This window comes from Lampris incognitus, chromosome 7 (genome assembly GCF_029633865.1).
Source record: "Lampris incognitus isolate fLamInc1 chromosome 7, fLamInc1.hap2, whole genome shotgun sequence".
NCBI lineage: Eukaryota > Metazoa > Chordata > Actinopteri > Lampriformes > Lampridae > Lampris > Lampris incognitus.
In genome coordinates, this window is record NC_079217.1 from 38,726,673 (window position 1) to 38,753,287 (window position 26,615).

Genomic DNA, 26,615 nt, shown 5'->3' on the forward strand with positions numbered 1-26,615 from the left:
TAGCTAACATACAATCAAGCAACTCATTTTGGCTTGTCTTAGACGTGTACTTGGCAACCTGTGTGTTTGACAGGTGATCAGCTAACTGGCTATCCAAAAAAGAGAACTGTTCAACGAGGTCCAGAAACACGCCCTACTGGAGTGAAGTTGGAGATTCATCAGACCCCCGCAGAGCTAGCTCATGTACCCCACAAAATTCAATACAGTCCAAAATCCGTGATAATGAATGCCTGTTTTTCTTTACCAGCTCGTTGTGTCTCTGTAAAGAAATGCGGTGGCCCTCATCAAGTTGACAGGCAATGTTAACTTTACCCAGCATTGATAGCTTTATGCTATTTCCAATGTGACTTGTGCTGCATTCATGTTTCCTAATTTTGTCAGATAAATGTTTAAAATCCACAATTCCTTGTTGGGTCCAAGCCGTGTCTCCCCCAAAAAGCAAACATGGGGAACAGAAAAGTAAATTCTTAGCTACACTTGCCATTAGCCAGTCCTTTCATTGAAACCAAGTAACACAAAACTTACGATTTTGTTGTTTGTCCCTTTGTGTTATTTGAACATCGTTTGGCCAATGTGTCCGCAGTCTCTTCACTTCCAATTTTTCCTCCAAAGACATTGAAGAAAATGGACGAGAAAGTAAATAATCCACCTCGTTCATGCTAATGCCCGCAGCCGCCATTGCCACAGTCACTCAATTTTCTCCCTTCCCACTCTCACACAATTCAAGTAGCACTTCACTGTATGTACTGCCTATGCTGTCACTGTTCAAAAGTCAGTGGCCCGTGGGCTGATTGAATTTAGCCCAAATGATCAGCAAGTCAAGGGAGTGTGCCAAGACACCTGTCACTCACATAACATGAAGATGAATGGAAGCTGATGCAATTGTTTGGGCTGTAAAATATTAGCCCATTTAGATGTATTTTGTGTTTTTCTTGTGAATATTTAGTGCTGTTGCTGCACTTAGGTTCTACCAAAATTTAAAATAATCTGTTCTAAGGTTTTTTTAACAATAATTTTCTCATCTTTATTGTAAAAGATAGGGAGGGCTTAGCCCTGTTAGCCCATTTATACCAGCTGTCCCTGCCCTGAATGCAATCCATGACATACTTACACATCATAGGTATCCTGTGAATTTGTGAGGAAATGCATCATTGGTACAGTTCACTGATTGAATATAGAAGTATGGCTTTGTTCAATGCAATTACCAAATCAATGCAGACTTCTGTTGCAAATCAGGTAGAGTTCAAATTATACAATACAGCAGTTAATGAAACTGATAACTTAGTGAGAAACATATTTTCAAGTGAGTAGGAAGATATAAAATATTTTCTGGATTGTGATTATGGGTAACATATCATGTTAGGTTCCACCATACAGCAAATCAAGTTGAGCAATGTGGTGCTGCATTTCTAGGGAACCATATCCTAAACAAGATGGGCCTGAGCCTGATGGGGAATACATTGGGAGGTGGATGCTACCAGGCCCCCGTTCCTGGGCAGGGCTGTAAAGATAACTTCCACTTCCGCCGGCTGCTACGCCGCTTCACCGCTCATGTGACCAATGGAGAGGAGCTTACCAAAGAGGAGGAGGCACATCTTCAGAAGCTTGGTGGTGACTGTACCACCTATCTGCATATGGAGGCTCATGGCTGTCCTTCCTATATGCAGGTGTTATCCACCCTCACCAGTGTGTTGAAAAAGTCTGGCGTACCACAGGTCGGCATCTAATGATCAAATCAATGTATAAACAATGCTAGACATATATTGTTGGCCCTCTACTCACCCAGTTTCCCATTGGGGATGGATAAAGTATTCTGATTCTGAGTCTGATTTTGAGTCACCTTCATCCTGATTAGGCTCCAGAAATTTGATCCATTGTGTCCAAGTCTCTATATACAATAGGTATATATGCTTACATTGATGCTATGAGTACAGCTGCTAAACCTTATTCTTTTATCAGTTTTCATTCTATGAACATTTGTTCTTTGTCAGTGGAGCAGCCTAAACCTAGCACACTCTTGCTGCTGTTTCCTCAATGTCATTTTTACATAAATGTAAATGTTTTTATCATATAAAAGGTATAAAGTTGATCAGCCACAGCATGAAGATATGGGAAAGAGTAATAGAAGCTAGGTTAAGATGAGGTGACGATTAGCAAGCAGCAGTACGGTTTCATGCCACAAAAGAATACTACAGATGCAATGTTTGCCTTGAGAATGTTGATTGAGAAGTATAGAGAAGGCCAGAAGGAGTTACATCATGTGTTTGTGGATTTAGAGAAAGCATATTACAGGGTGTCGAGAGAGGAGGTGTGGTATTGTATGAGGAAGTCGGGAGTTGCGGAGAAGTATGTAGGAGTGGTGCAGGATATGTATGAGGGAAGTGTGACAGTGGTGAGGTGTGTGGTTAGAATGACAGATGGGTTCAAGGTGGAGGTGGGATTACATCAAGGATCAGCTCTGAGCCCTTTCTTGTTTGCAGTGGTGATGGACAGGTTGACGGGCAAGATCAGGCAGGAGTCTCCATGGACTATGATGTTTGTGGATGACATTGTGATCTGTAGTGAGAGTAGGGTGCAGGTTGAGGAGAGCCTGGAGAGGTGGAGGTATGCACTGGAGAGAAGAGGAATGAAAGTCAGTAGGAGCAAGACAGAATACCTATGCATGAATAAGAGGGAGGACAGTGGAATGGTGAGGACGCAAGGAGTAGAGGTGACGAGTTTAGATACTTGGGATGAACTGTCCAAAGTAACGGGGAGTGCAGAAGAGAGGTGACGAAGAGAGTGCAGGCAGGGTGGAGTGGGTGGAGAAGAGTGTCAGGAGTGATTTGCAACAGAAGGGCACCAGCAAGAGTTAAAGGGAAGGTTTACAAAATGTTTGTGAGACCAGCTATGTTATGCCCCTTTTCCACTACATGGTTACCGGCTCAACTCGACCCGACTTGTTCGTTTTCTGTCACTGGAAAGTACCGGCATTTTGGTAACTGTTACCACTTTTCTGGTACCACCTTTGTCGAGGTTCCAAAAAAATTGGAGCGGGTACCAAACTCAATGCAGACCAGCTACATTGAGGGGGTACTGTTATGGTAATGGAAAACGACACTGCGAGTCGAGTTGAGTTGAGTCGAGTTGAGCCGGTACCATGTAGTGGAAAAGGGGCGTTATATGGTTTGGAGACAGTGGCACTGATGAAAACACAGGAGGCAGAGCTGGAGGTGGCAGAGTTGAAGGTGCTAAGATTTTCATTGGGAGTGATGAAGGACAGGATTAGGAATGAGTATATTAGAGGGACAGCTCAGGTTGGACGGTTTGGAGACAAAGCAAGACAGGCAAGATTGAGATGGTTTGGAAATGTGCGGAGAAGAGATGCTGAGTGTATTGGGAGAAGGATGCTGAATATGGAGCTGCCAGGGAAGAGGAAAAGAGGAAGGTCAAAGAGGAGGTTTATGGAAGTGGGGAGAGAGGAGATGCAGGTGGATGGTGTGACGGAGGAGGATGCAGAGGACAAGAAGAAATGGAAACGGATGATCGATCCACTGTGACGACCCCTAACGGGGGCAGCCGAAAGCAGTAGTAGTAGTAGTAAATGTTTTTTATCATGTCTACATATTTTTCAACTGAAGATTTTTTTTCACGTGTAAAGAATGAAGTGCTTGAGGGTATATGCAAAAAGCATATAGAACTTTTCTTAAGATTATTAATTTTGATTCTTTATTTAACTATAGAAACGAATGCCAGACCGTGGTGAGTTGGGACATCTGGTGGATGAATTAATTATTTTGACCTGTCAAGAAGAGGCACACCCAACACTAGCTCACACATTTTCTTCAGGAAATGTACATTCCCTGTTCGTTTTCTGTTCTTCCACACAGGTGTGTGCCAACTGCCCGGTAAAGAGCCCAAAGGACCACTTACTTCTCGGTTTGGGGGCAGAGGTGTACAAGGTGTGCCCAGACCCTGATTCCCTTCTGCCCTACCTGATCAAGGACAATCCTGTGATGCCTGTTTGGTATAACCATAAAATCAAGATTGACGCCAAGACAGCAGGTCAGATCTCTTTTTTCTTTGTGACCAAATGGACCAATAACCCATATATACTGTAGTGACCTACTTGCAGGTTATGTATTCACCATGCGTACCAGAGACGGTTCCTTTAAGACAGTGGGTGGGGGTTAGCAAAGGGTATTGTGGGTAGACATGAGGCTGAGGTTTAGCAGAATGAACTACTGACTTAGTTTGAGTTGGAGGAGATAAACAACCCCACGGCTGTGTGGTCAAAAGGAGAAGTGGTCTCGTCTCCTTTCTTTCATCCTCCACAATACGTACATTTGAGTGTAACCTTTACTTTGTGTGTGTGTGTGTGTGTGTGTGTGTGTGTGTGTGTGTGTGTGTGTGTGTGTGTGTGTGTGTGTGTGTGTGTGTGTGTGTGTGTGTGTGTGTGTGTGTGTGTGTGTTCGTGCTTGTGCATGTGTGTATGTTAGAAGGGGAGGAGTGGATCAGTACTGGTCTCTATCTCTCTCCTGGTATGAGGACGTACATGGCCATGCCAGCAGATATTGTCAACAAAGGATGGAAGGTACGTTACACAACGTGAAATAATAATTGAGTTCATCATACATGGGTCCTTCAGTTTCTTCCCACATTCAAAAGACATGCAGATGCAAAGATAATGGATAATTTTGAGTTTACAAAAGCTATCCCATCAAGGAGATCCTCCTGCATCTTGCTTGGTGACTTCTGATATAAAATGTTCATTTTACTTTAATTTATGAAGTACTGAATGTTAATTTATATGGTCAGTATACTTTCAGAACGTTTATGATAATTCATGCAAATTCTACTCTGCTGTGAATCAGTCAAAACAAGAGTCAATAGCAACAGCAAAATAAGCTGTTTGGCATTGGCAGAGAAGATCTGGCAAATACTCAGCTCTGCTGCTCATCCCACAAATGCATGCTCCCTACAAATGTGGCCCCATTTAAAAGGGAAATAAACAGGCTTTCCAACGGTATAAGATTTATTGCCAAGAGGCATTGTTACAACATAGAAATAATCTACCAAACACAAATTTCCTTACTTTTGTGCTAAGTATATATATATATATATATATATATATATATATATATATATATACACACACATACATATATGTATATACACAACTACCAGAGAACACATGCCTCAACAACGGCCTGAATTGCACAAACCTGTGTGAATTACAAACTTGTTCCAACCAACGCAGTGAGGAAGAGCCTGTTGCACAGCTGACGGACTCATATGTGGATGACAGTGGTGTTGATGATGTTGAACTGTAGTCACAGATGGCATGGTGTCTCAGGAAGGGTAGATTACATTGTCTTAATATTGTTCTGAAAGACTGGACACATTTGAATACAGTTGTTCATATACGTACATCTTAACAAATTAAACTACTTTTGACAAACTTTACCTGGCATACTTCCCTCACATACCTGCGGAAACAAAAACAGTGATATATTGTACTTACCTACCTTACTTACCTTTTATAGCCTACCTGTGGAAACAACATGGTTATACACTTACCTACCTTACTTACCTTTTATAGCCTACCTGTGGAAACAACATGGTTATACACTTACCTACCTTACTTACCTTTTATAGCCTACCTGTGGAAACAACATGGTTATACACTTACCTACCTTACTTACCTGCTATAGGTGTGGCCAAAAATGTTCATACATTTACACTTACTTGGCAAGGCATACTTAAAGAGCTATGGAAACACAATTTTACATTTACCTAACAAACCTATGAAGACAACTTGAGACATTTCGGCCAGTCATCCCTCTTATTTTAGGCCTGAAATCACATCGAACAATGAAATGGTATGGGTATGGTATACATTTCCTGAATCCTTGGAGTGCTGTGAGTATTCCAGTTTTTCAGGGCTTAAATAAAGTGTATAGTTTAGGGGAAAATTGTAGAAATATTTGCGTTTTTGATGGTTTGAAGAGCTCTACTGACCTATATGTTTACCAGAGAGCTTCACCAGTGGGCTTGAATGAAAGCTTAGAAAGCACCCTTTAAAAGGATACCAAACATAGTATTATAAAACATTGAAAAGTGTCTTGACCATGAGCCTAAACCAGGATATGCACCAGCGGCAAAAATGCAGTTTACTTTCAGGGGCAGTTTACTTCATGAGGTGATAACCACTAAAAAGCTACCAGTCTGAGAGGTCTATCATATCAAAACATAAACTAGGGATGTATAGGTATAAAAAAATCACAACTAGAATTTGCCCACCCAGATGGTACCGGTATGTCATATTTTGGGTCTTGGCCCATGGAATGTAATGGATAGATAGTACCACAGTTTGATAATTATGATTGTTTTTGTTTGAAAGGGGCTTCAGAGGGCATCTGAGTGGCGTGGTGGTCTATTCCGTTGCCTACCAACAGGGGGATCACTGGTTCGAGTCCCCGTGTTACCTCCGGCTTGGCCAGGCGTCCCTACAGACACAATTGGCCGTGTCTGCGGGTGGGAAGCTGGATGTGGGAATGTGTCCTGGTCCTTTGGTCAGTCGGGGCGCCTGTTCAGGGGAAGGGGGAACTGAGGGGAATAACGTGATCCTCCCACGCATTATGTCCCCTTGGCGAAACTCCTCACTGTCAAGTGAAAAGAACTGGCTGGCAACTCCACATGTAACAAAGGAGGCATGTGGTAGTCTGCAGCCCTCCCCGGATTGGCAGAGGGGGTGGAGCAGTGACCGGGAGGGCTCGGAAAATAGGGTAGTTAGCCTAGTACAACTGGGGAGGAAAAGACGGGAAAACAAAAGGGGCTTCAGTGGAAACAGCACTGCATGCCTGACCATTATGAATACTGATTTTCTTTTTGTTGATGATTGTGTTTTTCCTTTTATATGACATTTTAATAAAAATGATTTAGAAAGATTGATTAATTGACAGACAGAAAGATAGATTGATGTCATACAAACAAAGTACTTATCAAATAGTTTTCAAGTTGATCTCTACATCCATCAAAATGAATAGAAATGAAATTATTAGAAACAAACTACATCTCATGCACTTCCATGCACGCTTACAAAGCAGCTGCGAAGCACTTCCATGCACGCTTACAAAGCAGCTGCGAATTCTCCACATACTCATCAGGTCCAGGTCGGCTGTCAGACAGACCATTTAAAAGCACAGGAGTTGAAGAGAGCACCGTGTGTCCATGAGCGATTTCTGGTGACTACAGAAATGATGCAGGTGTGGAACCTGTGGGGCGGGCTCATCTACCTGATAGCTCCACCCAGAACACAGGTGGACGGAGCAGAGGTCCTTGTGCAAATCGCAGTCCCTGCCCCGTATTACAGGTCTGGTGAGTGTGTTTGTCAGTGACACAGACACAAGTGTGATCCTGTGTATGTGTGTGTGTGTATGTGTGTGTGTGTGTGTGTGTGTGTGTGTGTGTGTGTGTGTGTGTGTGTGTGTGTGTGTGTGTGTGTGTGTGTGTGTGTGTGTGTGTGTGTGTGCGTGTCATCCCCTTACACCTCTTCAAAACAGATCAGTAAATGTTGTGTTTCCACAGGATTTATGTTATTGTAGGTAAGATAATATGAGAAAAGGCACTTATTTTACTTAAGATTGTGTCAGTTGTTTTAGTCTGAATAATATATAGGCATTTCGTATATCTTAGAGCATGATTTCAAATCAAAGTGCATTGCAGGATTCAAATGTAGTACTCTTTTTTACCTTGATATATAACTGATCATTTACGATTTACAGTCTAAAATGGGTGAGTATCTTTACAGATCAAAAAGGCAAAGGATTAATCTCTACACTGGTAAGGCTGAGTGTAAAGCTCCTGCAGAATGTATCAGCATTACACAAACATTCAGGTTATATCTCCATGTGTTATCTACCATTTTGAGTCACACAGCTCCACTTCTATCTCTTTTGCTATTGCAGCTACTCGCTCAAAAGATGCACTGTGTAGGACTGTGTAGGATAGAGAGGGGATTGTTTTGAGTAATAAACATAGCAAACTGTGAGTTTTGGTCTCCTGACATGGGATTGATCGGTGGTGGACCGACCATCTGCTGGTGCAGTAACACTCTTAGTGATTGTTTGGTGTATTTGTTGGTGTGTGCGGGGGGGGGGGGGGCTGTCCTGTGCGGTTGCAAGGCAGGTCTGCGTGTGTCCATCTGTGCGGTCTTGGCCCTCTTGCAATCGTGGTGGAGGTCTATGTCATTGGTCTCTGCTCCTTTTGCTGCAGGCCGGTTCAGTGGGCTGTTGGTCCGTTGTGGGTCGCCTCTCTCTCTTGTGCCCAGGTACTGGTTGAAGGGATGGGCGCGTGCTGGCTTCTCTCCCTCTCTTTCTGCTATGTGTGTGTGTGGGGGGGGGAGTCCGCCACGGTGGGGGTGGGGACTGTGCCGGTCTGGGCAGTGGGGCTCCTGGTTGGACCGGTTGCGGGGGGTGGAGGGGAGTCGGGGTGGGGCCAGGGCAGGTGCAGTGACTGGGGCGTTCTGGGGTGTGGGGCTCCTGGTGGGGCCAGTTGGGGGTCCGGCATGGCCCTAGCCTGTGAAAGACAAGAAACGAGGTTGGGGTTGTGTTGGATGTTCGGCTGATCCCGTCGGGGGTTCTGCTCCTCGGAGCGTCAAAACTGCTGCACCTGCCGTGGTTTTACTTCAAATCCCTTGCTCTAATGGTTAGGGCTGTGTTGGACCTTTGGCTGGTCCCATTGGGGGTTCTGCTGCTCAGAGCATCAAAGCCACTGCACCTGCAGTGGTTTTACCTTGAATCCCTCCTACCTGCTCTTGTGGTTGGGGTTGTGTTGGGCCTTTGGCTGGTCCCGTTGGGGATTCTGCTCCTTGGGGCATCTCGGCCGCTGCGCCCGTCTTGGTTTTGCTTGGGCTCCCTTCTGCTCCCTCTAATGATGGGTATTTTGTTGGATCTGTGGCTGGTCCCCCCAGGGGGCTCTGCTCTCACCGTGGTGGGTCCTCCTGCATTTTCTGGTGGGGTGGGGTGGGGTGTATCTGGTTCCTCGACCTGATCCTGGGCACAGAGAAGGCGGGACAGCTTGCGGCAGCTCGCTGGACTGGTCTGTGGTGGGGGAGCCAGGGGACCGGCAGTGGGGGTTTCTGCCATGGCTGCGGGGGGGGGGGGGGTTGTGGGTGGACAGGCGCGGATTTGTTTTGTGGCTGTGTGGGATTTCCTTCGTTGTGCATATTACGAAGATTATTGAAATTTTTAGAAGAGCCTTTGTAGCAGACCCTAAATGTGTCATGTCATATGTATTTTCTACTACTACTACTACTACTACTACTACTGCTACTACTACTTTTGGCTGATCCTGTTAGGGGTCGCCACAGCGGATCATCTGTTTCCATTTCTTCCTGTCCTCTGCATCTTCCTCTGTCACACCAGTCACCTGCATGTCCTCCCTCACCACAGCCATAAACCTCCTCTTTGGCCTTTCTCTTGTGCTCTTCCCTGGTAGCTCCTTAAATTCAGCACCCTTCTCCCAATATTCCCAGCATCTCTCCTCCACACATTTCCAAACCATCTAAATCTTGCCTCTCTTGCTTTGTCTCCAAACCATCCAACCTGAGCTGTCATATTTAATTTTTTATTATTTTTTTATTTCATTTAATTTCAATATTACGTCTTTGTTATTGTTGGCATCTGTAATGCCCAAGAATTTAATGTTATTGTATAATGTACTTTGTACATTGAAAATTTGTTCTGTATTGTGTTCTACGTTTTGTACAATGTACAATGTGGATCTTTTTTTGAAAAATTGCTCTGTATTTTATCAGTTGTTGAATTTTAAAAAAGTCATATAAAGCTTAGTATATAAGAGGTACCATAATTAGTTACTCTTCCTGGAAAAAAACAATATCAAGCCAACCTAAACTCTTTAGAGAGGGACAGCAAAGAACTTGAAAAGCAATCCTTTCGGTCACAATCACAGGCAATTTTAGATCAGTTGATCTTCAAAAAGGCAGAATACAACATTATTACTACACAGGAGATGGAGAAAGCGATGGCTTGGTTGAAACAACATTATTATGAACAAGGCGATAAAGCAGGAAAATTGTTAGCATGGCAGATAAGAAGGGCAGGTAGGAATGGTACCATTAAGTGATGTGACGTTGAGGAGTTGGTCCGCAACCCAACCTCATAAATCAAATATTTTTAGACTTCTACAAATCTCTTTACTCCTCGCAGGGTGAGAAGACACAGGACATGTCTGAATTTCCAGACAATCTAGATATCCCTAAACACTTAAAAACAATGAAAGGAGATCTCGATTGTGACATAACCAAACAAGAGGTATTAGACACTGTGGCGCAATTGTCCCTGGGTAAAGCTCCAGGGCCTGAAGGATTCTCAATAGATTTCTTCAAAACATTTGCTAATAAATTAATAGACCCTCTTCTAGACACATTCTATCATTCCATAGTACCTAACCGGTTAATTGAAACCCTGGAGCAGGCCCTTAATATAGTTTTACCAAAATCAGGGAAGGACCCTAATCTGTGCAAATCATATAGGCCAATCTCACTTTTGTCATCTGAATATAAAATATTAACCAGAATTATAGCCACACGGTTTATGAGAGTAATTCCTGCACTCATAAGTACAGACCAGACTGGATCCATACAGAGTCGTTCCTTAATAGACAATGTAAGGTGATTCCTTAACATACTGCACAGCGCCAAATCCATGGAAAAACTGATCATAGCTATCTCACTAGATCCAGAGAAGGCTTTTGACCACGTAGAGGGGCACTTTCTCTTCACGGTCCTTCGCAGAATGAATTTCGTCCCATCTACACTAAGGTTGATACACATGCTGTATCTTAACCCTTCTGTTAGAATATAGACCAATGCTGTTATATTGCCACCTTTTCCTCTATCACGTGGCACCAGACAGGGTTGTCCCCTCTCTCCCCAATTGAACCTCTTGCTATTGCAGTGAGGTCGCACAACTCTATCCCTGGAGTTGTGGGGGGGGGGGGGGGGTGAGAAACATGTCATTTCTCTGTATGCGGATGACATAATTTTGTTTCTTTCCAACTTAGATTCATCCATGCATGCCCTCATGGATCTCTTGCTTAAGTATGGTGTGATTTCCAGATATAAGATTAACGCACACAATAATGTGGCCATGCCCCTTAATTCTTTAGCTGAAAAGACCTCAAAGACCAACTTTCCCTTACAGTGGAACACTCACTTCATAATATACTAAGAATCACTGTACTCTGCGAGAGCAAACTCTCTCTCCTCTGTCCTGATACTCCTGGACCTGTCAGCTGGGTTCAACACAGTGAACTCACCTCTTCAAGAACTACTACTCTGTTAACTTGTTCTTAGCACTTATTGTATTCACTAGTTTAAAAAAAATCTCTTTCTTGCGCTTTTACTTTAGCACTGGTTTTGCTCTTAGATGCTTGTTTAGAGAGAAAATGCACTTATGACCTCTGATAACTAGTAGTTCTCCTGATTTCCTATGTTAAATGCACTTCTTGTAAGTCGCTTTGGATAAAAGCGTCAGCTAAATGACTGTAATGTAATGTAATGTAATGTAATATTTGGGCTTAAAGATCCCTTACCAATTAGATAAATTTTTCTCCATAAACCATGACGTACTGCTTAAAAATGTGGAGAAGGACCTGGACAGATGGATGCAGTTGCCAATTTGGTTGCTCGGGTGAATGAACTGTATCAAGATGAACATCCTACCTAAATTTCTTTACTTGTTTCAATCCCTCCCCATACCTATACATAAGAAATTCTTCAAAAAACTGCAAAGGATAATATCAACATTCATCTGGAGGAGGAATGTCCCTAGAATCAAAATCAAAACCCTTTACAATACCCCCCAGTATGGAGGATTGAAACTCCCTGATTTTCAGCTGTATTACTGGGCGGCTCAGTTCAGACCATTATGGCTCTGGCAGACAGAGCTAGTTAACCCCCCAGCTTGGAAACAAATAGAACAGTGCCATACAACAGCCGTGCTGATGGCTGGCATCCCTTTTATCCAGTCATATCATACTTTGAAAATTTGTTCCGGTAACCCATTTATCAAACACACAGCCAGAATTTGGTTTGACATTCAGACACGTCACACATCAAAAGGAGCCACACACATCAAAAGGAGCCAGTTGAGATGGTTCGGACATCTGATTAGGATGCCCCCTGGGCACCTTCCTTTGGACGTTTACCGGACATGGCCAACTGGTAGGAGACCCTGGGGTAGATCCAGAATTCGCTGGAGGGACTACATGTCCAATCTGGCCTGGGAACGCCTTGGGATCCCCCAGGAGGAGCTGGAGGGTGTTACTGGGAAGAGGGACATCTGGAGTGCCCTACTTAGCTTGCTGCCACCGCGACCCGACCCTGGAAAAGCGGCTGAAGATGAGATGAGATGAGATTCAGACACAATTTAATAGTGTTATTGTACTCCACAGTAATACTCCCTTCCACACTAACCCTGCTTTATCAAATGCACCTAGAGACGGCATAACCAAGATATGGTTCATTCTGGGGATTAAAAAAATTGGGGACCTTTATGAGAATAAAACTCTCATGACCTTTGAACAGCTATGTAGAGACTTCCATCTCCCTACTACTCATTTCTTCAAATACTTGCAGATTAGACACTATATCAGCACATGTAAGGGAGGAAACTCCACTTAACTAAAGCCCCTCCCAATTGATGATATTTACAAGGTATCCCACAACCCAAAGGCATCTTATCCTTAACTATAATAGAATATTGGCCGTCACAGAGACTAAACCCCTAAACAATAGGATAAAATGAGAGCAAGACCTAAATTATACCTTTGAAGAAAACGTATGGAAATCACTTTGTGAAAAGGCACTTACCTTCTCATATAATATAACAGCCCCATAAACTTCTGTAGTTCAACATTATTCACAGAACCTATTTTACATCAGAAAGACTTCATAAGATAAATGACTCGATTCCAGATCTCTGCTGAGATGCAAAACAGAGACAGGTAACCTTATTTATTAAATCTTTACAGAGGCTCAATATTGGACATTCTTAAAAAGATCACTGGATTTGAGATCCCCTGCCACCTAAATTAGTCTTACTAGGCAACAGGTCTGACATCCCACTTGACAAAAAGAAAATGATGCTGTTCATGAACCTGGCCATGGTAGCTGGTAATAAATGTATTGCTTTGTTATGGAAGAGTGCAGATCCCCCCCCCCCATTTCTGTGTGGCATAAACAAATTTCATCATACATAGCTTCAGAAAAAAATATGTTTAATCTCAAAAGAAAACCACATCTCTTTGATAATTGCTGGGCCGGTTTCAGGAATTACATGGGAAATATTCCACAGTCTGTCATTGGTTGATGTTTTGAAGGTTCAGAGAATATCGTGCACGTGTTTATTTCTCAAATTGGACCCCTTTCTTCATCCTTATTCATTTTACAATTATTATTGTAACTGTCAATTGCTTTTATCTTAATCTACTATAACTATTTAATTCATTTATTTATATAGGTGTGTGGGTGTGTGTGTGTATGTATATATACGTATATATATATATATATAGCGTTTTTTTCCAAAACCGTCAATGGTGTTGTAAGTGCTCAACTAATGAGGAGCGGACTGTCAATCTATGTTGATATTTTTATGTGTGTGTGTTTAATGTCTTTTTTTCTGACTCCGTTGCCTCTATTATGGCCCTGGTGGAAGGGGTGGGGGGTCTGGTCTTGGGATATTATTACCTTATCATGTTGAACCTTTTTTTTCCCCTCTTATCCTTGACAATTCAACTTTACGTTTTCTACTGTAAACTACTGTTTAAATGAGAAAACCACTAAAAATAAACTGTTAAAAAAATCATATAAAAAATATATATTCCTCTCCAAATGCAATGGTACTTGACCTCTCTCTTCTCCACAGGTGTGACCACACCAGATGAATGGTCAATGCTTCGCACAGCGCCCTCTCCCTGGGCTGAATTGGAGTTTGAAAACATCATCTTCACTGTGACATCAGATGTGATTCGCAGCCTGGACCGCCCCGATCTGGTGGCGTTACTATGGGATAGGATCATGAGGGGTATTGCTGACCTGGCGGCCATCCCACACAAATTTCCTCGTAAGGAACGCTTTGTGACAGATGTCCAAATTTCCAACGGTGGGTTTATTTGTCTAAAACTTCTTTGTAGCTTTATTTTTCTACGTGTGTCCCTGCTGGTTTTTTTTATATATATAATCTATTCTTGTTTTAGCAGTTTTTGTATTACTGGGTTTTTTTTACTCAGTATCGGTCTCTGAAAAAGGAATGTTATAGAACTCGCTCTCTTTTCTATCAGTCCAGTTTGAATGCATTCCACAAACTACTCAGTCTTGAAGCTTCATTCAAAACACCATATCTTTTTCTTTGAATGTATACATTCTACACCAAAGCTGCTAAACACTAACGCTTCATACACATTTATTTGTTTTTAATGGACTTTTATTGATCCGCCAAGGGGAGGTTCTCCTTTCATCGTCTGTTTATAGAGTAGTGTCAGTTGGCTAGTTTGGCACTTTTGGAGCTGGTAAGAGTTAGGTAGTTTTGTGAAACATACTAAACAGGTTTCAGCCACATGAGTAAAATCCTGGCCCTCCAGTTGGAGGGACAACCTCACAAACCAGTAAACCATTCTGTCCACATTTAACTGTCTCTTCCTATTTGTTACACTCTCCATTTAGGATGGATGCATGCGGGATATCCCATCATGATGCACTCACCCTCTGGAGGTGACATTGTCAACATTGACAATATCACAAAAAATGGCCTGTGGGGCCCTATCCATGAACTGGGCCATAACCAACAGAGAGGCTGCTGGGAGTTCCCATCCCACACCACGGAGTGCACATGCAACCTGTGGTCTGTATATGTGCATGAAGAGGTGCTGGGGATCAACAGGACAAAGGTGGAGTACATCAGCTGTTTTAATAGTGTGAATTTTGTGGCATATTGAAATTGTTGATTTAAGTTTTGAATAAAGCGACTTTTCTTTTAAGCCTGTGTCAGGAGAACATCTTCAAGTTTTGCGATGCTCACAGTATCATTTTAATCTTATTTTGCTAAGACTGAAGTTACAATGTGGTGAATGTCCTGTGTACAATACAGGCGCACAGTGCTATATCCGTTGAAACTCGGAAACATCGTGCTGAGGAGTATGTGAAAGGAGGAAGAGACCTCAACAAGTGGACCATGTGGGTGGCCCTGGAGACATACCTGCAGGTAGGAATTCCATTGGATTCTATGGAGGATCATTTCTTGAATTAGTGGACAGTGTAGTATTGGTGCTAGTGATATTTAGTTGTACAGTTTTTCCTTATAGGTGTAGAAAGCATTAACAGCTAAAGCTTCTGAGAATTCCTCCACTTCCTTTGAGCATCTTAATAGTCCCTCTTGCATGTGCACGCATGCATGCGCGCGCGCGCGCACACACACACACACACACACACACACACACACACACACACACACACACACACACACACACACACACACACACACACACACACACACACTGACCATGGTCCCCTTCCATTTAGCTCCAGGAACAGTTTGGCTGGGATGCCTTCAAGAAGGTGTTTGCTGCCTACCACAACATGAGTGATTTCCCAAAGGACAACAAAAGCAAGATGAACCTGTACACCCAGACCTTCTCCAAGACAGTGGGGAAGAACTTGACAGGTTTTTTTAAGGCATGGGGCTGGCCCATAGAACCAACAACTGAAGAAAAACTCTCCAGCCTGCCTCCCTGGAGTGACCACCCAATGGTCCAGTATGGATAAAGTATAGAGTGCTGCTGATAAAAGGTGGAGACAGATAGTATGAGCAATCAAAAACGTAGAGGGTATTTTAAAGTGGGAGGCTTTTTTTTTTTTTGGTGAAAGGAAAGTATAAAGTCAATTTTAAACCAACACTGTGCCTACCCAGACTGCTGACTAGTTGGGAATTAATATTGTGGCTGAACTGCAGACATGTCTGTATGACTGCATGACTATAGATGTGTCAGGTGTGTTCAAAAAGGGAATATTTATATTCTTTTTGAAACATATTATCCTTTTTTTTCCAGTGTGCAATCCAGACTGCATTTTGGGGCATGGAAAAGCCTTTAGGGGGAATTTGTTCTCTTCTTTCTTATTTACAACTTTAAAATATTTTGAATTATTATGTTGTGCTATGAGTGATTGGGTTTAAGCTGAGCTAAGTGACAGTGAATGGCTGTTAACAAAAACCTTTTGGTATGTAAAGTAATATCAAAACTTAGTTTCACTGTATTTTGAGAACAATGTGGGGTCAACTGACAACATTTAGATTTGTGTAAGGAGTGTTTGAACTTCTTAAGTAAGGAAAATTACAGCTTTATGATAATCAAGTACCTCGCTTTGATTGTGTTTGCAGTGTCCTGCTGTCTCCAGTGTTGGTCTGAGGCGCTAGAGCCCACACATATTTCACCCATATCACATAGGACTCTGAGTCTGTGATGCCCCCATATTAAGTAGGCAGGTTGCAAACGGTTGATGTAATGTGCCTGCTGCATCCCTCAAAGCACTATTTGATAGATCTCTTTTGTTTTTGTAACTTTTCATGAAGGAAATCAGTTCTACCATTCTAGGTACATACCAACATATTTTATTTTTAGTCCTGGTAATGTCCATCCATTATCTAAACCGCTTATCCTGCTCTCAGGGTCGCGGGAATGCTGGGGCCTATCCCAGCAGTCATTGGGCGGCAGGTGGGGAGACAAACTGGACAGGCCGCCAGGCCATCACAGGGCCGACACACACACACATTCACACCTAGGGACAATTTAGTATGGCCGATTCACCTAACCTACATGTCTTTGGACTGTGGGAGGAAACCGGCATACCCGGAGGAAACCCATTTAGTTCTAGTAATGTAAAAAAAAAAAAAAAGATTTACCACCCCTTTAGATCAGGATCCCTTAACTTCTCAAGAAAATAAGTGTCTACCTCTGTACTTCCCTTTGATACTCAATTAAAATGTTAAACTTTCATTTTACAGTATGCAAATGTTTCATATTTTCATGCCAAATTATGTGTGTTAAAATTCTTTGCCATACACCTTGTTGTGGATTATCCTGCATGGTCACTTACCAAATAATTAAAATAAAAGCATTCCCTTTTTTGTTGAATGTTTTGGACTCAGAAAGGTTATGAAGCAAAAGTTAGCTTCCAAGCTGTGACTGTTCACTGCACTTGCTACTGAATCAGTGTGGTACCATGGTTACATAGAACAGTATGTTGCCATGGTTACATAGAGACATTTGGGCTGGCAGATGCGGGACCAAGTCATTGTTTTCCAAATCACAATAAGTCTCAAGGATTGACATTCAAGTCCCAAGTCAAAAAAGACAAGTCCCAAGTCAAGACTGACCAGTCCCAAGTTCTAAACTTTGTGTTTCAAGTGCTAAACAAGTCATTATGGGTTCTTCGTCAAATTTAATTCCTTTTCGAAATTCTAACAACAGAGTAATTGCTAATTTTATAATAGTACATTTACACAAATCCTGAATGCTTTTTAACATTTGTATCTATTACAAAGTGAATCTGTAATTATGGAAAAGAAGAGTTGATTGGCTACACACTTTATAAAAGCATTTTATCTTTGGGCTTGGAGAAGATATCAAGTCTTTCAAGTCAAAAGGATTAAGTCCAACTCAAGTCATAAGACATTGGTGTTAAATTTAAAGTAGAGTTGCAAGTATTTTTCAGTTTTGTCAAGTCAAGTCTAAAGTCATCAGATTTGTGACTCGAGTCCAAGTCATGTGACTCGAGTCCACACCTCTGGTGGCTGGCATATGAATTTAGAGCAGTGATTAAACTTTAGCCCGACTGCATGTGTATTTCAGTTTTTTACAACCACTTTGGCATTAATTTTAGAACCTTGATGTCATTTTCAAAACTCAAGACACGACTCACAACCGATGATCAAAATGCACATTTTTAAAACTCTTGGATACAATACACATAACCCTCATTTGTTCACTGAAATCACCTGTTCAAAATGACACAACATGAAAGTGTTACCATTTCAAAATGCAATTCACACATTACATCCGAGATTACTATTAATTTCATTGTAATGATCTATCAATTGACACAACTAATCAAAATGATAAGTAACCGTTGCGTTACTCTTAATGCATAGTTATATGGAAACTGATGAACAATATTCCATGTTAACAGCATGAAAGTTTCAGGATAACGAGATCCATCATTGTTTAGGATAGGGACTACTTTTCCTTCTGCCTTCTCACTGTGCTCCCCAAAGGCCGTGGCACAGCACCGCACTATTGTTGCTTCTAAAAATTAAAACAAATAGAGAAGTATGATCTTTGTTAGTTTATTTGATGCTAATGCCAAGGCTTTCAGATACAACTTTTTGGTGCGTGCATTTACCAATTTTCACTCTAGAAATCACAAATATTTCCTGCTTTTGTGTACACAAGAAGACTTTTTAAGGTATCGGTATCAGTATTGGGGTAGTCCAACCTTAGGGGTCATTGGAGTTTACATGTTCTCCCCTTAGTGGGGCAGCTTAGCTCCAATATTCATAAGGATTGTGCATTTTGTGATAAAAGCACAAAACTTGGTACATATGTAGCTTAATATATTTAGAAGAAATTTGGATATGGAGCCACTGAAAATTAGCCCCGTAGTGGCCATAGCAGGCATGGACGTTATTAGATCGCTTTTAGCGGGGCTGTGGCCTCCCTAAATTTCATGTCAGTCATTATGACAAGACAGAGGGGAATGTTACCTTTCCAGAGATACCGATATCATTGTTCTAGTCCAAATAGAACTAGAGATATACCATTTTACATATCGGATGTCACCATGCATGTTGAAAAAACTAAGTTCCCAGTCACTTTTGAAACATTATTCACATTTCAAAACATTATTCACGCGATAAATGTTACCAATGTTTCCTGCTCTCACTGGGTGTGACACTGTATCCAGTTTTGCCGAACACGGTAAGAAAACTGCTTGGGCAGTATGGATCGTTTTGCCAGACCTGACAGATGCTCTCCTGACGCTGTCCTCTGCACCAGGTGACATACCAGAAGAGGTCATGAGGAGCACAGAAAGATTTGTCATACTCCCGTATAACAGGACGAGCAAGTGCATGGACATCAATAAAGCATGAAAGAAGATGTTTGCAAAGAAGAACAACGTTCAGCTGATACCACCAACAAAGGCAGCCCTGGAGCAACATGTGAAGAGGGCAGTCTATCAGGGAGGATATGTGTGGGGCCAGATGCTGTTACCTGCACCACCGTTGCCTTCACCAGACAACTGGGGCTGGACCAGGAACCAGGAAGGAATGTTGGAGCCATATTGGACAGAACTACCCGAGGCCTCCCACACCTGCCATGAACTGGTATCATGCAGGTGCAAGAATGGCTGTGTAGTTTATCGTATATGTACATATACATATATATTTATACCTGTTTTGGATAAAAACATTTTGTAATGCACTGGTGGCGCACTTGTATTTTCATGTAAAACTTAACCAACGAGCTCTCATGTTGCTCAAAGATGTACTGCAGACATAAAACGGGAGGAAATACTGCAAATTTTGTTTGGCGACCCATCACAGGAATGGGTGGCTTAGCAGGCAGCGGCGCTGGGTAAATTATGTTGATTTAATAAATCAGTCGTTACGTACTAACATTACGTGGATGTATTACTAAATGCTACACAACAAAGATAAGTTCCATCCTGGACAGGCCGCCAGGCCATCACAGGGGCCAAAGTTAACACTGATAAATTAAGCCAGATGATGTAAGCAATTTTGGCTCTTTCAGAGTGGAATGAAGGGGCTTGGGATTCAAAATGTAACTCAGTGTCAAAAAGGCTCTGCAGTCTACGGAGAATCGCTCTGGCTTGGACAAGTGGATGGGAGCGGCCACGGGTGGTGCAGCAACAGGTGGCGGCACAGGAAGAGCAGGATCTGGACTCACTCCAACCCTGGAACCAACAGCTAAATCACTGGAAGCAGGAAGTGTGTGCATCTTTTGCTGGGCCCCAAATGCATCTAGGCACCAAATGCAAACAAACTCTCTTGTCGGTCTGTCATTTCTCTCATTTCATGTCGTAGCACACTTATCTGCTCCTCTTGGTGATAAATTGTTAAGTGATATTAAATATAACCCGAGTGTATTTGTATTACTCTGTAACCAATGTATGCAACCAGAACAGAGGGTGAAGAAAGACACATTCATGTAGATTAAATATATTGCATGCCTCGCACTGAATGTGGGTTGCCCTCCCCTGGGGCCTTGGGAGAGATACCGTGTCTGGTGCAAGGACGGCCCCCGATAAGAGTTACAGGTCCAGACAGGATGAGCACTCCCTAAAGCTCAACCATGAAAGGGAGCATTGACCAAACATAGTGGACAGGAAAATCAAGGTCATGTGTGATGAATGAACGAGGGAGGTTTAGCATATAAAGAAGCTCACACACAAAGAAAGTCAGACACACACGACGGATTGGCAGTGTGTCTCCAGATCTGTACTCAATAAAATTATTTTAATCTCCTAAGACGTGGTGGCTGTTTTCTTCACATCAACGGACCCGGGGACGAGGAACACGAAGGTGATTCCCAACAAATTGGGGGCTTCGTCCGGGATGTGAAGAAGCAGTCCTAATTGGACAGTGTGGCTGCCCGCCGACACCTCCCAAGCTTGGGGTCGACCCACAACACGAATAAGGTAAGCAGAACCTGTTTTAACGAAATCTGCATATTGGACTGAATTACTAAATTGTACTAAGCTCGGGAAGGAGAAGGCGGCCAGTTTAACAAAAAAGTAAGGGTTGGAGTCCCCTACGGTAAGATTAAAAAGGAGATGATCGGTAGAAGAGGTTGGAGTCCTCTGTCTAAGATCCTAGGTAGTGGCGCACCCACTCACTCTCTGACGAGGGGGTGAGGTTACGGCTGGGAAAACTCTCCCGGGGAATTGAGGACCCCCAAAGGAGGGAAGCTTAGAGCTCAGTAAGGGTTGGAGTCCCTGAAAAATTGGTTAAATACAGTAAGGGTTGAAGTCCCTGAACAATTGGTTAAATAGAGCTCAGTAAGGGTTGGAGTCCCTGAACAATAGATTAAATAGAGTAAAGGGTTGGAGTCCCTAACAGATAGACAGGAGACGTAAAAGGTAGAATGGAAAAAGAAGAAGGAGAAAAAAGCGGTGGCGGACCGCAGTGGAAGTCCCTGCAGAAGCAGAGCGACATACTGATACAAATGATGACGAACCAGAAAAATGAGGGTGCAAAGGCAAAGGTGAGACGAAGGGAGGAAGAACAAAGGAGGTTAGAAGAAGCTATTATACGGGGAGAGAGAAAGGCGGAGGACGCCGTTCCGTTGGGGAGGTATTTGTGGAAGCAGGAAAAAATGTGTAAGGAAAAGCGAGTAGAGGCAGAGAAAGGGAGACAGACATGTGGGTTGATGTCACAGAGGAAATGGAATAAGACTATAAGGCAAGCTGAGGAAGATCGACTAAGATGGTATAATTATGCTATCATGTGGCAAGGGCTTGTTCATTGCATGAAAGAGGAAAAAGAGAAAAAGACAGGGGGACCCCAGATAGAAAAAAAGGATCCTCCTCCATACGAGGTGGGAAGATGTAGCCCACAGCCACAGGGACAGTGTGAGGGCGGATTATATCCGGTATTGAACATTACGGATGGTAAATTTCAAATTGAAACAGCTCCGGTGCCCAGCGCCCCCAAGATAGCAACCCGATCACGGGGGAGAATAGAGACTGTGAATGAAGGGCCCAGCTCCCCGGAGGAGGAGGAGGAGGACGAGGAAGAAGAAGTCCCGTTTAAACAGAGATTAGCCAGACAACAGGGAGCCAGAGGGGCGCGGCCGAAGCCGAAACAGCGGGAAAAGGGGGAGAGGCCAGTGGTCATCACAGGCTCATTGTCGGGGGTGTGTGAAGATGATAATGAGATATCAGATACCTACCATGTGGGAGCCATGGGCGTAGCCCAGGGAAGCTGGGAAGATGAGGGAGAGAGAAGTAGAGAGAGAGAGGAGTGTGTGGCGGGGGCTTTACTAACCTCCGCCACTGAAGCAATGAGAGAAGCAGAGTTGTTGTTATCCCCAGGGAAAGAGAGGGGGGGGCAGGGCCCCCTCCACAGACACGGGCTAGGTCCCGATTGCAGTGTCCACTCGTGCAGTCGCATAGGGGTCAGGGGAGCCAAAATAAACCATGGAATTTGGGTGACGTACAAGCCCTAGTGGATAAGATGCCCCCGATAACTGAGGGAGGGGGCATATGGTTGGGAGAGTTGGATAAACTCACATAGGGAAAGACATTGGCTACTAAGAAGTATGAGAAAATATAATTGTATTGTGGCATACCATGCAATGAATGTGTTTCACATGTACTGTTTAAAACACATAGAGAAACACCACGAGGGAAAGAAAATAAGTGTCCTAGTTTAGTACAGCAAAACCATTTGGACAAAATAAGACGTAATCAAAAGAACGAGTCTGGGACCGTCTTTTTCTTTCCTGTAAAAACGGAGAGCTGTCGCAAATTTAGGAAGAAATAAGTAAGAGAAAGAATAAGGACACAGGGAAAGATTTGTTGTTTTTCACAAACTGTGGGGTGGTTTCCTGGTTTTCGAGACTTTTTAGCCTGTGTGGAAGTTTGAAAAAAAAAAAAAAACACACACACACACCAGGCTCCAAAACCAGTGTGTTTGCTTGTCAAATGGGGAAGCCCTAGCAGAATATAAGGAACAAGAGATAAGGTCAGGGACCTAGAACACTGTATAGCGCCTCCAGAGTAAAAGGGCACACTCGGGGAGTGATACCTGAGTGAGATTTGAAGTGAAGGTACAGCCGCCCCGTGTGGGTAGAAGCTTGCTGTATTGTTCTCGCTCGAGGTGATCAGAAAACCGGCGGTTGACATTGGGTGACCCGACGGGGCCCCAACCTCTTCCGTGGCTGAGTTCCCCGCCCTCCCCCAGACCTAGAGTCCACTTGGTTGGTGCATCAGTGTATGTGAACAAAGTGTGTCTTGAAAATGTCTGATAAAATTAAAGCAGTGATAGATGGCTGGCAAAAACTACCCCATGACACATTAGGCAGGGTCCTGCACAAAGCCGTAATGTTAAGAGCATACAGGACTCTGCCCGGAGAAAGAAATAAATTGGCAAAGAAAATTAATTAGTGATTTGGGCACATGAAATACAGGAAGAAGGCCTGCTAGGGGCGTGGACTGATCCACCACCCAGCGCACAACTACTAGAACAATATGAGGCACAAGCCCGCGTTAAAGCGGCTAAGGTGGGAGAAAAAGTTGGACAGACGGGATGTCTAACAAAGAAATCACAGATAGGAAAAGCAGAACGAGAGGCAGACAGACAGGCCACCATGGCCGTCTGGTTTTTCGAAATGTTACAGACTATGCCGAAAACGCCGAAACCAACTCAGCCAGAAACAAAGCAGAAAAGCAGAAAAGAGCAGGATAAAGCAACCAAAGTAAAGGAAGAAGAAGCTGAAAAAGGGGGGCCCAAACTAGGAGACAAGATATACAGGCCCCTCTAATGACTGTTAAAAGCGGGGTCATAGGTGTAAGCATCGCCCCAGACAATGCCAAAGACGCTCCCGTCACTCAAGCAGACCTGGAGCAGAAACTCGCGCTGATAAGCAAACACATGAACGAGAACGTAATGCAAAAATCAGACAGTAGGAATAGAGGGGACGAAGAGTGGAAAGAGTTGGATGAGGGAAAGAAGATAAAGCAAGAAACAGCAACTAAAGCTAAGACTGGGAGAAAGGAAGTTGTACAAAATATAGACAGTAAGAGGGAGGATAATACACGTGATTCAGAAGGAAACAGCACAGGAAGTAATTAAATGGCTGGTTAAAGAACTCGTACCCAGATATGGGTTGCCAAGAACCATCAGATCAGATAATGGTACCCACTTCACAAGTGAGGACCTTCAGAAGGTTGAGGAAATGTTTGGGATCAAACACAAATACGGCTCAGTCTATCACCCTGCCTCCCAGGGACTGGTGGAAAGAGCAAATAGGACAATCAAGGAACAATGGGGAAATTATGTAGCGAACTAAGCCTGAAATGGCTAGACGCCATACCATTGGTACTGTTCAACATGAGATCTCAACCAAATGCAGCACATGGGTTAACCCCTCATGAGGTGCTAACGGGTAGAAAAATGCCATGTCCATTCACCACTTGCCCTACCACAGATGGACACACTCTTATAGGACAAAGAAAAGAGATTGGTGATTATGTAACAATGCTTAACATAGCGGTGAAGTGTTTGTCCTCACAGGTACAGGAAGCGCTTCTGCATGATCCAGACGACGTCGTCCCACCACCGGTGGAAATAGGGGAATGGGTGTTGAGGAAACAACACCAACAAAATTGGAGTGAACCACGTTGGCTCGGCCCATTCCAAGTGGCCCAAGCTACAGACTACTCCCTGAAAGTCTGGTTGCAAACAGACAGACTAAGCAACTGGTGGCACAAGACTCAGTGCTGCAAAACAGACGCTCCGACCGAGCGGACACTGACTGACATTAGAAAAAACCTGAAGGACCTTGACAGTGACTACGACAATCCCAACGAGACCTAGACATGACACAGGAAATCCATTTAGGCTACTCGGATGTGACAGACTCCAAGGACTGATCACCCTATGGTGTCTCTCACTGATGATAGCAGGACCACTGTTGTGGTGGAAAATGGCTCAGGCCTCACGAGAACGATCTAACCTAGAGTCAATTCATATTGAGAGAACTGGAACCCCACTAACTGATATCGCTAACGATACCAATCTGACCCAATTACACCACCACATAACTAAAAGAGCAGTCAACACAGCTCTAAGGGATAAATGTTTATCAATTTACGGGGGAATAGAACTAAATTATACTACAGGGAAAAGCTACACTTTCCAATTCGACCAAACACGGTGCCTGATGGCACACTTACCAGGGCATTGACAGGTCTAAAGATGCTCTCAGACGAGCTCCAAGAACATTCAGGAGTAAATGACCCATTTGGAAACTGGATGTCAAAATGGTTCGGCAAATGGGAAAATTGGCTGTCCTCTCTGGCTGAACCCATATTGGTCATAATATTAGTGTTGATTATTGGAGTTTGTTTCTGTATACCTATGTACAAGGCCTTATACATTCAATGCATGGACAAACACATGAAATCTAGTATAACATCCCTCCCCCTGCCCTACCAGATGACAGAAGTAGAATTGCTCAGGCCTCTCAACCCAGACGGAGAGAGCCTGTTAAAAGGTGAGATAGGGACTTTTAGGGAGAATAACCACTCTCTCAACAGTTACCATTCTGGGATGTTCGGTATGGACCATCCCCCACGAGACGAAGGGGGCCTAGAGGGACCGGACCTCAGCGAGTTGGATTCGGATGACCCAGACAGCCCACTGGACAGCCCTGTCTGAAAGAGGATCCGTAAAGCATGCATTCTGCGTTTATGTCTCTATGCTTGTAGAAACGGCCTAGCCTCCCTCAGTTAACTACACTTTGTATTACTTATATACAACTCTGCTGTGTGCAATGAAGAAATGCTTGCTGCTTGTATTTCGCACCTATGTACCCACATGCTACACATAGGCCTTGCAGGTCATTAAGGAAGCCACAGTGGTGCCTTGCAAGGATGCCTGGGGGACATCCCACCCTGGGGTGGAACCAATGACCGAATACTGATATAGATACCCACGCGCCACACTTAAAATATTATGTGAGGTGATAAATCACCTCAACAGGGGGACTAAAGGAGCTGGGCCTGAGAGTAGGAACATTGTACGCCAGCCTGATAGAGACGGCCTTGGAGTAGAAACACTATGTGCACCAACCTCATTAGGACGGCCTTGGAGCAGGAGCGCCATGCACATAAATCTGATTAGGACACGCGCTACACCTGCAAGACATATAGGACGATCTACAAGAAGCGTCCACCTCTTCGGATGGACTCGAAGGTTCACCGATCCTCCCCAAAGCCGACACTGTTAGCAGAAGTCAGGTTGAAAGTGCTGGTAACCTCTCCCCTAGGTCATAGATGAACTAGCCGGACGATCACAATTCCCGGCCAGAAGTAGACGTAGACGGAGAACCGAGGGGCGGACGACTAGACAGACCAACGTATTAACAGATATAACTATGAATGACAGTCATGAAGACAAGGGGAACAAGGGTTATAATGGGAATAATGACTATGATGGTATGCCTTTGTTTAGGGTTGTGGGCCCTGGATCAGTCCCTTCTAAGAGCCAAAAGAGATGAAGTGAAAAGGGGGGAAGAGTTCAGGTGCAGTCAGGGACCAGGCGGGAGAAGGGGGTGGTACAACTCGTGGGTTAACTGGACCCATCCAGTAGGCACCACTGCCACATATCAGGTAAGGCTTTGACCGTTGCCTATTTTTTTCGTGACTGCCCTTTGCCTGCCGTTTTTGATAGCTCTGTCTGATTTCCGTGTACCGACCTTTTTGCCTGATTAAACCTTTCTGGAACTTTTACTGCCTGTGTCAGTCTGCTTTG

The 26,615-nt window shown here is 43.6% G+C and overlaps 1 protein-coding gene across 1 annotated transcript in view; it reads left to right on the forward strand.

Annotated features, from left to right (window-relative positions):
• Nucleotides 1-17,168, forward strand: part of LOC130115438 (TRPM8 channel-associated factor homolog) — a 30,472-nt gene extending 13,304 nt beyond the window's left edge. Inside the window, exons 6-13 of the mRNA XM_056283095.1 lie at nt 1,414-1,715; nt 3,870-4,044; nt 4,479-4,573; nt 7,149-7,359; nt 13,932-14,168; nt 14,729-14,952; nt 15,153-15,266; nt 15,584-17,168. Of these exons, the coding sequence (XP_056139070.1) occupies nt 1,414-1,715; nt 3,870-4,044; nt 4,479-4,573; nt 7,149-7,359; nt 13,932-14,168; nt 14,729-14,952; nt 15,153-15,266; nt 15,584-15,826 (1,601 nt within the window). The 3' untranslated portion in view covers nt 15,827-17,168. The remainder of the gene's footprint in view (nt 1-1,413; nt 1,716-3,869; nt 4,045-4,478; nt 4,574-7,148; nt 7,360-13,931; nt 14,169-14,728; nt 14,953-15,152; nt 15,267-15,583) is intronic.
• The last annotated feature ends 9,447 nt before the right edge of the window (nt 17,169-26,615 follow it).